Source organism: Beta vulgaris, chromosome 1 (assembly GCF_026745355.1).
Source record: "Beta vulgaris subsp. vulgaris cultivar EL10 chromosome 1, EL10.2, whole genome shotgun sequence".
NCBI classification, from domain to species: domain Eukaryota; kingdom Viridiplantae; phylum Streptophyta; class Magnoliopsida; order Caryophyllales; family Amaranthaceae; genus Beta; species Beta vulgaris.
The window spans coordinates 59,536,806-59,552,006 of NC_079202.1; the positions used below are offsets into that span (position 1 = coordinate 59,536,806).

The 15,201-nt window shown below is 36.6% G+C and overlaps 2 protein-coding genes across 2 annotated transcripts; both read right to left on the reverse strand.

Annotated features, from left to right (window-relative positions):
• Positions 1-2,554: 2,554 nt before the first annotated feature.
• On the reverse strand, positions 2,555-9,839 carry LOC104887192 (protein DETOXIFICATION 35). Its single transcript, XM_010671791.3, has 7 exons — positions 6,752-9,839; positions 5,113-5,738; positions 4,683-4,739; positions 4,086-4,324; positions 3,871-3,989; positions 3,006-3,092; positions 2,555-2,916 (listed from the first exon to the last, which is right to left on the reverse strand). Exons 1-7 carry the CDS (start codon positions 7,094-7,096, stop codon positions 2,806-2,808), a joined length of 1,584 nt encoding a protein of 527 aa, XP_010670093.2. The 5' UTR covers positions 7,097-9,839; the 3' UTR covers positions 2,555-2,805.
• A 138-nt stretch (positions 9,840-9,977) lies between these two features.
• LOC104887188 (G-type lectin S-receptor-like serine/threonine-protein kinase SD2-2) lies at positions 9,978-14,503 on the reverse strand. The gene has a single exon (XM_010671786.4). The coding sequence runs from the start codon at positions 12,588-12,590 to the stop codon at positions 10,044-10,046; it is 2,547 nt and encodes an 848-aa protein (XP_010670088.2). The 5' UTR covers positions 12,591-14,503; the 3' UTR covers positions 9,978-10,043.
• Between the last annotated feature and the right edge of the window lie 698 nt (positions 14,504-15,201).

A 15,201-nucleotide genomic window follows, 5' to 3' on the forward strand; every position in this document is an offset into this window, starting at 1 on the left:
CATCTCAATCACTCACTCGAATTTTGTTACCGACTCACTTGCAAAGCAAGGATTTCATCGCAAATCAGATTTCAAAGTGTGGCTGTAGACTTGTTCAAAGCTGATACGTGTCATGTATGCTTAAATGATATTTTGGTGATGTCGGAGGTAAGGGCAGAAAGCTCTAATTGTTTAGTGGTGCCTGCATGCACTTTGGAGTCATATACTTGTATTTTTGCAGGGTTTTGCTAAATGACGCCTTAGAATTTCTTATCAACGCCCTAAATACTGTATTTTTATACTGTATTTATATACTTTGCATTTCTTTTCTCTCTCCTCCCCTTAACTCACTTCCCTAACCCCTCCTCCAATTTCAAAAGTTTACTTCCCGCCACATCAGCACCACTACCAGCAGCACCACCACCACCTTACCCCCGACAGACCACCTCCACCACCTTACCCCTCACATACCACCACCTTCTTCTCTCTGTTTTTTCTTCATTTATCTGAATTTTTTTTTTAAAAAGGAAGGCATCCACCAAGGACGCCCCACCACCGGTGGAGGCGTCCTTGGCAGGCGCTCCACCACATGGTGAGGTGCCGCCAAGGACGCTCCTATCTTTTTTTTTTTTTAAAAAAAACTTTCAAAAAAAAGGGGGCGCCCACCAAGGATGCCCCACCACCGGTGGAGGCGTCCTTGGTGGGCTCCCCCTTTTTTCTGATTTTTTTTTAAACGAAAAAAACAGAGAAGAGAACAAGGGGGGTGGTGTGTTGGGGTACGATGGTTGTGGTGGTGCCGTGGAAAAGAAGATGGTTATGGTGCCGTGGAGAAGAAGGTGGTGGTGGTGGTGCCGTGTAGAAGAAGGTGTGGTGGTGGTGGTGCCGTGGAGAAGAAGATGGTGATGGTGGTGTGTCGGGGTACGATGGTGTTGGTGGTGCCGTGGAGAAGAAGATGGTGGTGGTGGTGGTGTAGCGGGAAGTGAACTTTTGAAATTGGAGGAGGTTTTAGGTAAGTATATAAATACATTATAAAAATATTGTATTTAGGGCGTTAGTAAGAAATTGTAGGGCGTCGTTTAGCAAACCAGTTTTTGCAGGGTGTTGTTTCATTGTTTGTCATAAGTGTCTTTTATTTCAAACATGGATGTAATTGTTCTATGGAGGGGGACTCCTCTCTATAGGATGCGCTTAACCACTATTAAAACTTCACCCACCTAGTGGGGGAATACCCTATTTTAAGTAGAAGCCATCTTCATTAGGGATGACAACGAGCCGGATCTGGACCGGTTCTTAGTGGAACCGGAACCAGATCCGTTTTTTGAGCCTAAACCCATACCCGGACCGGATCCTACGGATCTCAAAAGGCAATACCCAGATCTGGATCCACTAGATCCACAATTCTACGGATCTGGATCTGACTGTTTCCCCAAAAAGTTATACAAACAATTGCCAATATTTTATCACTAAATGATATAATTATTATAACATTCACCAAACTAAAATATAGCAACATCCGAACATTTAAAATATTCAATCTTGTATGAGAATGAGGTAAAAAGTAGCCTTAAGTTACTAATTAAAAATTAAAATATTCAAACTATAAAAAACGGATCCACGGGTCGGATCTGGATCCACTCCCCTCCTCCTCTCATCTTTTATTATTACTTTGATCTTTATTTTTATTTAATTTGATATCGAAAAGATTGGCCATCGCCTTTTATAGAACATAAATTGTACACAAATAGTTTCTTTCTTTTGCCCATAGTGGTCTTAAAGGTTTTCGCATAATTATAGAGTGACTAATTTAGGGACCGTTCGTTATCATTTTTTGTTTTTAGTTTTTAGTTTTTTTGAAAACTAAAAACTAACAATTGGAAACCAGAAAAAGTAGTTTTCACTTTTCAGTTGTCAGTTTTCAAAATCATCATGTTCCCAATAATTTTGACTAATTTTTTTATTTATTATAGGCATATATCATATGACTTTGAAAATCAAAAAAACCAAAAAACAGAAAACCACAGTAATACCGAACGGGCCCTTAAAAACATACCTCCGTTTATATATTCAACAAGCTACGCTCGACTGCTTAATTACATTCTACGCGTCATGGGAATGAGATTCTATCCTCTTTTTTTCTTCTCAAATTCCCATTATAAGAGTACCCTATTTTCTATTTACGAGCTTAGAATTTTGCATTATAACCAAGAAAGATAAAAGATATTGATTAGAGGCGTTTTATGAGAGTAAACTAGTATTTGGGTCCAGGATTCCAGGCATTGTTCTGAGTTGGTATTATTTTTCGAATTTGATATGTATTTTTTTCAATTCGTATTAAAATATGTTAAGGAAAACTCAACATTTAAAAAATATAAATATAATAATGTGGACACTTAAAGCATGATTAAAAGTTGGTTGAGATGGTAATTGTGTAATGTATAATAGTAAAAGGTCATGGATTCAAATTTTGTTACAAACTAATTTTACTTTTGTTAATTGACATGACTTATGTACACGTTAAACAATTCCAATGGAGTAACAGAGGTGTGACGTGACGTATATACATTGTCATACACGCCTTTTAATATATTTGTATAGATATACTTGATTTTCTTAATTCAAATGACCATAATTTGCTACATCTCTGTATTCTGAGTTCTACTGCTAATAAATTCCTTTCTAATCCTAAATAGGCTCAGAGCTCACTAAAAAATCCCAAAATGGGAGGAAAAGAGAGAAAAGTTCTACATACTCAAGAGATTAAAAAGCAATAAAGAAACCAAAAAAAATTAAGAAAATCTCCTATCTAAATAAAAAGAAAAATGAAGCCTATTTAGGTGATTCAGATGAAACTACAACCATGGTCAAAGCCTTTGTATCATCATGTGGCTCTTCTACTTGTCCACCCCATATTTTCATCCTCTCTGAAGCTTGCTCTACCTGTAAGTTTAGCATTTTAAAGTTCCAATTTTGAGTATTTTTTGCACAATGTAATAGTAGGAGTTTAGATATTGAAACTCGCAACTCACCTCTTTGTACCAGTTTGTTTTGTAAACTATGTAGACAAGGATAAATGTCTGAAGACTAGTCCCACAAATCATTCCTATCCAAATACCCTGCATCGTGTTACAAAAAGCCATATCACTTCAATTTTAAATCAGCTTGTGCATTTTTTATCAATCCATAGATGGTGCACACGTACGTATGGTGAGTGGGGTGAATATATTTACATGGCTAAGAAGTCAAATTTACATGAATATAACAAGTCAAATGAACACATGTACATGACTAACAAGCCAAATGAACATATGTACATCTCTGTTAGTATATGTTTATTGGTATTGGCCTTTATGTTCATAACCTAGTGCTTGATGTTCATCGTGCGTATCTTTCTCATCATAGGGACGTGTTCACCTACTAATTTGCACATTTTCAAGTCAACTTTCTATTTCTAAATACATGCCATATTTGCACAGTACAATAACCATTATTCATTTACCAATCTTATCCCATATCCTTTCACAACCGTATAAGAAAAAATATAGTCAAGTCTTCTTTAATTCGTATTAATGTATACTTTTATAATATTAACAATTTGATATATAGATTTTTACTATGCATAATTAAATATATTACTTCCGTTTCACAATACATGCACCATATCTATATGGTATAACTAAGGGTGAGGCGAGAAGGATGTGATTGCATTTCAAACCCATGTGATTATGTTTTAAAGGAGAGAATATATTGTGATACAACCCAAAAAAGAATTGGTGCGTGTATTGTAAAACATCCAAAAGAGAGAAATGGTGCATGTATTGTAAAACAGAGGTAGTTAATGAACAAAATAATGGTTTGATAAGAATATGAAAATAGGTAGGAGTTAACATTTACCTCTACACCTAAGGAAGTCTTGTAACCAAGTAAAAATCCCAAAGGTAGTCCAATAACATAGTAGGAAAACAAGTTAATGTAAGCAACTAAGGCCTGCCACCCTCCTCCAACAGCAACACCTAATTAACAAAACAAATATACTTAGACTTGTTAAGCTGTCATATAATCATCAATTAGATTTGATTTTGGATGACTAGATTTTGATCAGAATGTACCTGATATGACTGGCTGTACACTGTTAAGTACCATGGTAATGCCCAAAAGATAAGCTAAATGAGCAACAGCTCTTTGCATTTCTTTGCTGTCTGTAAAGACTACAGCAAAGTGGTTCCTGGTGAGCATGACAGTGCACATTAGAAGGAGACCTATGCAGAGGGACTGCATGACAATGACGATCACAGAGTACTTGGCAGCCCTTGGATGCCCTGATCCAAGCTCGTTCGATACTCGAACACTGTAGAGTTAAGAACAGTTTTAGAGTTCCTCATAAAAATTGTTTCATAATAGAAATGAGTACAGACTTGTTCATTCCAACTTGAAAAGAATCAGTAAATATCAGATTCTATCAGTAAAGATTTTGGTTAGATCAGTAAAGACTAGTTCCAATGAACAAACATCAGTTTCAATGATGTTTCAATCACTAAAAACAAGTCTTAAAAATTTAAATTCAATTTCATTAGTTAAAATATTCTCAATTCATGTAAATTAGGTGAAGAGTAATACTTTTATAACAAGAAGAATGCATGTAGTTGTAAAACTACATGTTAGTTGGCTAAAATGAATTTATAGAGAATAGGATTTTGGGGAATTACCCTATGGCTGCATTGATTCCTATGAACAGCATGCCTTCCCACCCATTTACATTCATACTGCAAAAGAAAACATTTGGTTATAATAATCAACTCTTTTTGCATACATAATAGTATATCTGGCATGTAAATGAAAGAAAGCATGATATGAAAGTGTGTAAATGTGCAAGGGGATTAGTTTTTTTACTCTGAAAGGCAGATACTCTACCATCCACCCAAGCTACATGTACCTTTTTCCGCCAAATGTACCTTTTCCGCTAGGTACACTTGAGTGTACGATAGAATTTGCGCCTTCCTAGAGTCTTTCTAACTTCGCTAAATTAAATCTCTTAAATTAGTTTTTAGATGTTTTGATGCTTAATTAAAAACAGAACTTGATCTCTATGCAAAAACTGAATTAGGATTAGTAGATACTTATAGTTAAGATACATACCAGATAGATAGGGAACCCACAGCAATGACAGGATCTTGAAGGTGGCCAGTAAGAACAATAATACTCATAAAGTACCAAATCTCCAAGCAAATCATAACAGCAGAAGCAATAGAAAGCCTAACAAAAGGCCAGAGGTCATGAAAAGCTAACCAAGAGAAGCCGGTCCAAGCATCCTTGCACCAACCCATGATATAAATTGCTTGAGCCAATGCAATCCCCCAAGCAGAGATATTGTAGGCTAAAGCAGCACCCATAGTAGCCCACCCAAACACCTCGATGAATAGGTATAGCATTATGACATGGATGATTAAAGCTACAAAGCCAACATATGCCATGATCGCGACATTGCTTTGTGCTTGTAGAAACTTCTGAGTCGGAAAATTTATGGCAAGTGAAAACATCTGTGGGAGACATTGTATGGTGAACTTCCCTGCAAGCTCAGCTATATCGGGTTCTTGTCCTAGGAGCTTAAGGATTGGGGTAGCACCTAAGTAGAGAGGTAAGAGCGCGAAGCAAGCCCCAAATAAGATTAGCCAAGATCTTTGCATGTAGATTCCTAGCATTTGTATTTGTCCTGCTCCATATGCTTGCCCACATAATGTCTCTAGTGCACTTCCCATGCCTAACTGTGGATTTTGTTGTCATCACAAACTACATTACTTCATACATCTCAACCCAAATCATCAAATATCTTTGCACTGTAAGAACTTAACAGTTACATGTCAATATTACCAAAATGAAGATAAATGAATGAGTTTATAAGAAGTGTTATGTGTAAAACTATCAATCAAAATGAATAACAGGCTTCATATCCCTGCCTCTTATTCTTCAAAAAAGAAAAAGTACAAAAACTTCCTACATTTTACCTATATTACTCATACACGGCCATTTTACAGAAAGAGTATCCAAGTGTTGTATTGTGTACGCGATTTTTGAGGCAAATGAGGGTGTCGAAGTAACATAGCATTTTACTAATGAATACTATAAGATGTTTGGGCAAGCTTTCTTTGGTCCACACAATTGCCTGGCCCAATTAGTTTGTCCTTTTTTTTTTTTAAGGTTAGACCATTTCGATCATTGGACTGCACAACCTCAAGTCCTCAACTAGTCTTTGCCTCTTTTCCAACCTGATGTGTCAAGCCCAAAGAGACTTTTCGGGCAGCCCAATCATGATCAATTCTAAAGTATATTTGCATGTATAGTTTTAAGGTTGGGTCCATATTTCAACTCCTAGCTAGAACTGTTATGGGATTTATGATTCACAATACAATGCCAAATTAGTAGGATTCACCAAAACAATTTTAATATTAGCCAAATATGTGATCAGAGCACAAAGATTTGGTTATGAGATTAAAGTTCACATCTTTATCCTATAATCCTCATCACAACTCTTGTGACACTGTTAAAATATCCCCAGCCTCCCCTACCCGAAAGAGCAAGGGCATCCTGTTCTTACACGGAATTAATTGAAACAGGATTTTGTGATTATAAGATTAATTATATAGGTAACTGGTTGCACCACATAAAATATTCAATAGTTGCATAACCCCGATCCCCCAGATATAGAACAAAAACCAAGAGGAGGAAAATTATGCAATATGATGATGGATCAAAGAATAAGAAATATTAGAAAGCTCACCATGAAACCAAAGACAAAAGTTCCAAAAACAGAAAGAGCAACGGCCACAGCTGAGAGCTCAACATCACCAATATGTCCAACAAAGATATTAGTGAAAGAATTTATACCATAATTACAAAGAATATTGAAAGCAATAGGACCTGCAATAACCCATAACTTTGTAGACTCTATCCACCATATACACTTAGCATCTTCAAAGTTTCTTATAGGAGGATAATCACCATCACCACCACCACCACCACCCTCGTCGTCTCCCGCCATTAGCACCCCTGATGGTGCCGGATGGAGCTCCTCCATGTGCTCACTATCACCGCCGTAAGGATCACCAATCAGCGGTGCCTCCATCTCGACATTTTCCACCTCTTCCTCGGCATAGGAAGGGGAGGCATAGTCATTGCCCGCCTCCCCTGCATTTTGTGCAGCTAGTTCTAATTCCTTAGCAATTTTGTCTATCTTTGTATTTTAATAAACTCTTCTTAGAAAACAAACTTCAATTTCTTCAAAACTTGTTCAAGATATAAGGATTTTAATCCAAAAACAACCAACTTCATAGAATAAATGTATGTATGTATGTTTATTATTCTATCTATTTCATTTCATAATCTGTCTTTATTTTTTGTGTGTGTGTTTTTCTTCTCTTCTTGTTGATGTTGTTGTTTTCCTTGTTCTACACCATCAAAAGAAAAGGAACGGTTGATAGTTTCCTATATATATGTATTCCAACAATAGTAAGATTGGGTGAAAAGAGGCAAATTAACAATGATTCCTTAGACTTAGGAAACTATTATTTTTCATGCACTCCTGGATTATAGCATAAGTTTTTGAAGGGTTAGCATTAATATAAAGAAAACTTATGAAATAAATTAACGTACTGATTATTTTCTAGGGTCAAAAATACCATATGCCTGCATAAGGTAGAGACGTTTTATTGGTATTTAAACTAGTATTTACTATTTAGATCCAGGCGTTACCCCGGGTTGGTTCGGATTTTCCGAACTTAATATGCATTTTTTCCCTTTTCCCATTGAAATATATTAAGGAAAACTCAACAATTAAAAGGTACAAATATAATAATGTGAACACTTAAAGCACGATTAAAAGTAGGTTGAGATGGTAATTGTGTCATCTATAATTATATAAATGTCTGACATTTAGGTGTTAGCTAAAACTTATTTCAGTTTTTCCTTCTTTTATTACTGTAGTTTATATCTATAGGTATAAATAAAGATCTAAGTCTGGAACGTTTCTAAAACAAAATAAATGAAAGCATGTTTCTGAATTGTGGTTCATAACATTCGTATAGAATTTATTGTAGTAGAAGTATGTTAATGGATACACGGTAGATTAATGGTAAATTAAATGTGGTATATGACCACATAGATTGATTATTAGTAAATGAGTTTTAATAAGATGTGGGGTGACTAAATTTGGTTATATTTTTTTGTCAGGACACAATTAAGATCAAATTTATTTGCACAAAAAACAGTCATAGTACTACATAAAAAGATTAAAAAATTATTACTTGATCAACTCGATTGACTTCATAAATTGACTTAGTTAGCTATTAGTAAGATTGGCAAAAGTTGACCCAACTCGATAACTCGGCCTGAAACTGACCTATAAATTCCGAGTTTGGTTGAGATTTTCGACCTGAAATAAAAAATAGATTGACCCAACCCGACCTGAAATATAATGGGTTAGGTTCAGGTTGACTTTTGAACCTGAAAATAACCCGAATAACCTGTCTTAAAAGTCTGATTATTTTCATGCCGGGTCAACTTAAAATTAACCTAGACTTTCATAACTCATACAACCTATCTCATTTCAGGTCATTCACCCATACTTTCATAACTTAGCGTGTATAGTTGAATTTCATTTGACGTAATTTTGGATTGGTTTCTGGTCAATCCGAAATCGATAAAGTCGGGTTTGTGTTATGATTTTCGACCTGGAATTAGAATCGGGCCGGGTTTGTTTGGCGGTAGATATGAAGTAACGCATAAACACAATGAAGTAAAATATTAGAGTGACCATAATGATCCAGCTGGGACTCACGTATCTAATGCAAATATGGTTAGATCTTTAACGCAAGAATTTGTCATTGTTCTCAAGACTCTAAGACCTTTAATCATAAAAAAAACAGACCTCAATGTTCAAATAAAATTAAAGCAAAGTCCAGATCTCATACTGCCATACATATAACTCCATTTATTTAAGACAGATTAGGGATGTTCTTGGTCAACAAGTGTGAAAAGAAGACTTTAGTGACAGGTTTTTAGTAAGATAAATAAAGTTGAAAAGTCTTTCTTAAAAAATCTCTGGCAACAGGAGGACATCAAAGGAAGAATTGACGAATCTTAAAAAGTCTATTAACTTCTCACTCAAAAATGGAAGTGAAACTTAACCTCTCGTTTAGAAATAGTTACACCATTTCATGTTTGTTGACGTATGGTTTTAAATATTAAGATCAATAAGTAAAAATTATAAAATGTTAATATTAAAAAAATATATATTGAGACAAATCTAATAAAATTCCATATAATTATGTTTTTCCATAAAATATAAATTACCAAAGATAATCAAAGTGTAACATGAGAATAGTAAACATCATGCAAATGGTGCAGCTATTTTTAAACGGAGGGAGTATTTTTTTTAATTTTTTTGGCAATGAAAACAGTAAATTATAAATATTCAGATTGTGGGCATCATATGAGAGTATGGACCCAGAAAAACAAAAGGTTGAAGAATTATAATGATGCTCCTGTTGCTTTTTATCCCTCTTTTCATATGGTGGAAAGGAGCAAAAGGTATGATTATTGCTGAATCAGTGTGTTTTTGTTGCCCATGTGTGTGCTCTTTCTTTTCTACAATGGAGTGTTACAACATTGAAGATTCTTGCCATTGAGATAGAGAAAAGAATGCCTGTATCTTGTTTGAGTCTCGACACAACAGACTCGTACTTAATTTATCTGAACTGAATCACTCACCTAGTCTCGAAGGTTGAAACAGAACCACATATTATCTTCACTCGTACCTATGACTTGAGTCGAATTATCTTGAACCGAACATGATCCAAATGACCGCGTGTACCTGGTTTAGCAATAGAAGGTTGTAATATCGTAGATGGAGCCATGGAGGAATGTAGATGTAATGTAGCAAATATTATGCATATAATTGCAAGTATGGTGTACACAATTACACATACTTGAGCACTGTGATTATGTGATATCTGAAATGATACCCTGGTAACTTGTTGCATTAATTTCTTTAGATCACACATCTGTAAAACAAATTATACACTTGCATTTGTAACAAATGAAGCAGCTTTGCTAGAAGAATGAGATGATACAGAATCTACAGAAACTCTAATGCTATTATCATCAGGACCAAATCCACCAAAAGAGTTCTCAGTTTCAGCCGCAACAAAAGAGTTCTCAGCAACCAAAGCTTGAAGAAGTTTAGGAGGTGGCGGAACACCAACTTCTACTACCCCTTCTAACATCTTCACCACCATTCCCATTGACGGCCTTGCCCCCTCCTCGTCTTGTATGCACCACACAGCCACCATCCCTAGCCTCTCTGCCTCCACTCTATCATATGCCACACCAAGCCTCTGATCTACCACCTCTCCCATGTTTCCCTCGATTATTCTCCGAGCTGCCCAAGGTGGGAAGAACCACTTATCACCACTACCTGTATCACCAGTACCACGGGTTCCACCACTGCCGTGGGTCCCATCAAACCCACCATTATTAGGTGGTGAGGGAGGCGGTGCTTCCACATTTCTTCTACCCCCAATAAGCTCCAACATTGTCATTCCATAGCTATAAACATCTGCCTTGTTAGTAATTGCCACTCCAGAAATCCATTCCGGAGCAACATACCCCCAAGTTCCCCTCATTGTTGCTAATACCCTACTAAAATCGCGGCCTATTAACTTTGCAAGCCCAAAATCCGAAACTTTTGCAGTATAATCCGAATCAAGGAGGATATTCTCAGGCTTGATGTCACAATGAATAATACATTGTCTACATTCTTCATGTAAATAAGCCAAGGCTTTCGCAGTCCCAATTGCCACCCTAAATCTAACATCCCAACTCATATTCTGGCCATCTTTCTTCAAATATCCACTTAAAGGACCATTATGCATGTACTCATAAACTAACAGCCTATGAGAATTCTCAGAGCAAAACCCCCTTAATCTAACCAAATTCACATGCTGAACATTCCCAATAGTGCAAACCTCAGCCCGGAACTCCTTCTCCCCACCACTACCCGGTCGCTCAAGCCGTTTGACCGCCACATGAGACGAATCCGACAATGTGCCACGAAACACAGTTCCAAACCCACCATGCCCCAACTTCTCGGAGAATCCACGGGTCGCCCCATGAAGCTCCTTATACGAGAACACCTTCAAATGAGTTGCAGCTAAAACTGCCTCTTCTTCCTCTAATCTCCTCCTCCTTAATTCCTTTCTTACAACCCATAAAACCAAACACACAATCACTGAAATTGCCAATAACCCAAAAACCACACAAATCAAAACCACCATCTTACTACTCAAACCCTTCTTTTTCAACCCATTTTTCCCTACTCTAAGATACAATACCTCATCTTCACCACCCATAGTATTATCAGCAGTCAAATTCCTCAAATTAATCAAACTCCCATATACATACTTGCACAAATTAATCCTCTCATTGTAAACCACCCCAACACAAGAACAATTACCTAAACCCAAACAACCCTTCTCACACTCACCCTTACTCACCACACCTCGAATCGACACCGCTTTCGCCCCTTCGAAACTCATACTCCCCACCTCCACAAACCCATCATCCTCCCCACACACACTCTCTCCTAATCTCCGGCACCCGCCCGAGTAATCCTTCAAACCCCACCCAAACCCATCCGCCGGCCCAAAACCCGGCGGGCACCCGCACACCCTCAACCCCTCGCCGTAGCAAACCCCGTTCGGGCCGCATAGCCCGTAGGCCCTACACTGGGCCTCGGGCCGGGCCCAGAAGGAGTTCCAATACTCCGTCTGCGGGGACCACGTGTACTGCCGGAGCTCACCAGAGGGGACCACCTGAAACCTAGTAAGCGGAAGGGGCCCACCGTCCGCCGCCGCCGGCGCAACCTCCGAGAACCCAAACGACGCGTTTTGACTAAAAGCACCATTAAAATAAAACCTGTAAATGTACATAACCGTCATCTCCGGAACATTCGAGAAGGAAGTACCAGTCCAGTTCCCTGTAATCCAATACGACACCGTATTGTTATAAACAAGCTCAATCTCACCGTACTCCGGTGGACTCAACCGCAGAGAATACCTCCCAGGTGAAGGGTCCCACAATGACTTCCACGAAGTTAAGGAGCTTCTCAAAGTCAAGTTCATACCAGGTAGCCACGTGTCGGTAGGATGGTCAAAGCTCTGCCAAACGACGTCGTTATCAGGAGAGAGAAGTACGAGGTTGCCTGAGTCCAGTAGACGGAGGTGGGAAGCAGGTACGAGGTTGTCAGAACGCCAAACAACGAAGTTAACAGAGTCAGAGACTGTAAGTTGGTCAAAGGAGAGAGAAAGTGAAGCTGAAGAAAGGTCTTTTAATGGAGTATGACGGTTGCATACCCAAATATAAGTTCGGGTCGGAAGAGACCCGTACCATATTCCTAAGTAAATGTTACCTACTTCTAGGTTCGGAGTGAAGAAACCTAGTTCAAAAGTTAGGTTCGGGCTGTGAATCGTTGAGTTGGCTCGGATGAAAGTGAGCGAGTCAGAGGTTGTTGTGTTAACTAAGAGAGGAGAGAAAATTAAGAGGAAGAAGAAGATTGTTTTCATTTTTTGGGGGTATTTTTTTTTTTTTGAGGAGAGAGAATTAAAGTAAAAGGGAGAGTTTTGAAGAGGAGATGGTGGGGGATAAAACGACGACGTGTGATAGAGGGAAGTCAAAATTTGAAAAACATGTAAGTGAGTGTTGGAAAGAAGACGAAAAGGAAGGTGTGATGTTGTTGTTTGTATGAGTCCAAAAAATTCCCACGACGTGGTGTTTTTTAATTTGAAAAAAACTAATGATTGAGAATTTGAGACATTTTATAAAAATGAAAATGTGAGGGGAAAGAAACAAAAGGTTTTGTGTAAATTTGTTTGGTGCAAAAGGAACAAGAGCTTGTGAATAGGGTTGTATACTTGTATCAATGGGTCATATTCTATTAAAGGCCAATGGATTTGGATACGATTATATCTATCTATATATACAAATATATTAAAAGGCGTACATAAATAAGAAACGGTGTCACGTGACACTCTCCCTAAGGTCCTTTTGCTCCATGTAAAAAAGGACAATAAAAAAAATTAGAAATTGCATACTATAAGATTTGATACCGAAACCTCAAGAACATATATGAAAGTCTTAACCACTCGACCAAATAACATTGAGTGTTATCATCTTAAAGTATAATATTAATAAATGAAAATTTTCCTTATCCGGGGCATAGCCCAGGACGAATGACTAGTTATTATGTATTATGTGATCTTTTGTTTTCTTATTCTATTTCTAAACAATAGTTCACCCCATCAAGTTTGTTTTCTGTTTTTTTAGGGCAAGTTAGAGTTTGTTGCAAGTATGTGGAATTTAGGAATCATTTGTAAAAGGGGTGAGACTCAATCATAAGACCTTTGAGATCGGAGGTGATGCTAATAGCACTATAATATCATCCATACTTGCCCTATCTAATTTATAAATCAAACGTTCTTTTTATTTTAGAATAGTATTTTTTTTTACATGTGAATCGTCAAAGAAGGTTAAAATTAGAACTATGACCATATACAATATGAACAATAAAAAAAACTTTGAAGAGTTTTTGTATTTAGCAGATTGAGAATTAAAATTTTTGGTTTATTTTGTAATGTAACGGAAGCTAAGATAAGATTTTGATCTAGATCTTAGAATTTATATGACTAACCTTGTTTAGGTTAGGTAAGTATCATCATTGAAGACTTGAAGTAGATTACTTAATGTGTTAATTACAACCATGACAAATCTTGATTAACGTTGTATCAAACACAAAAACCACAAGCAAACCAATAATGAGTGTTATAAACTTATAATTGGGGTATAATTGAGTTAGGTTGGACCAAAATCCCCAACTATACTTTTAACAGAAAGAATACGACTAGACACAACACTATCTATCTTGTAGAATAACATTAATCATTTATCTAAATTTAAGAGATTGGATCGTTACATCTAACTTTCACACATTTAGTTAAGAAAGCTACAAAACATCTCTATATAAAACTTGAAATTTATATTGTACACCATGCTGTAAACTATAATGAGCAAAACGTGAAAAATGTAAAACAAAACGAATAGCCTTGAATGTACTGTATAATCTCCAATATTAATATGCAAATCAAAACAAAGAAGTAGAGTTTTATAGAATTGTTGAATTAAGGATAAGAAAAATAAAATTCTCTTGTTAGATTGTAATTGTGTTTAATCTTGAAGCTAGGCCTTAGGAGTATTGAGGAGGGATGATACGACGCTATTAGCACTATCATGGACAATTTGTAATTTATAAACTCATGTTTGTGTATCAAAAACACTTGTTATTGATAAAATAATCATGTGTATGTATTTGAAACACTTGTTACTTACAAAACAATCTTCGTTGGTGTGAATTAAGTGTAGCTTTTGTGAAAAAGTAAGACTGTGATTTTTGCCAAATAGTAAAACTTGCCTCGCTTTGTGCATTTTCGCCAGCTTCCCCCCCACCCCCCACCCCAAAAGTGCAACTTTATATTTATGAAAACTCATTTTTGGATGTTTAAAACACTTGTTATTTATACATCTACATCTACACTTGTTTGTGTATCTTATATACTTGTTATTAGTATGTACAATGGGGCTCTCCAACTAGCTCTCCAACTAGCTCTCCAAGGAGAGAGAAAATGGAGAGCCACCTCTTACCCAACAATGGGGCTCTTAGGTGTGTCTTGGGTGTCTCTCCATGGAGACACTTTGCCAAAGGGCTCTTGGGGGAGATACCATTTGGGTTGATGGAGAGATGACTCTCCAATGTGTGGGACCCACTTTTTATTGTAATTACTTCAATTCTTTTTTCTTCATGCAACCATTTAATGATCTTTTCTATAAAAATTAAAAAAAAGATGGTAATAATTATTATGCCAACAAGTATAATTTTCCTTTATCTATAAAATGAGCCTAATATTGGATATTTAAAAATTAGTTTTTCATGTTGTAGGTTAATTCTTCATTCCATGCCAAATTTATGAAAATTAAATATTAGCACTCATAATTATATTATTTTTTAAAAATTCTACTTTGCTTAAATTATGAAAAAGATTAATTTGTAATTATACTCCCTCCGTCCCATAATATAGTGCCTATTTCATTTTTGGTGGTCAAATTTTAAAATCTTTGACCGAA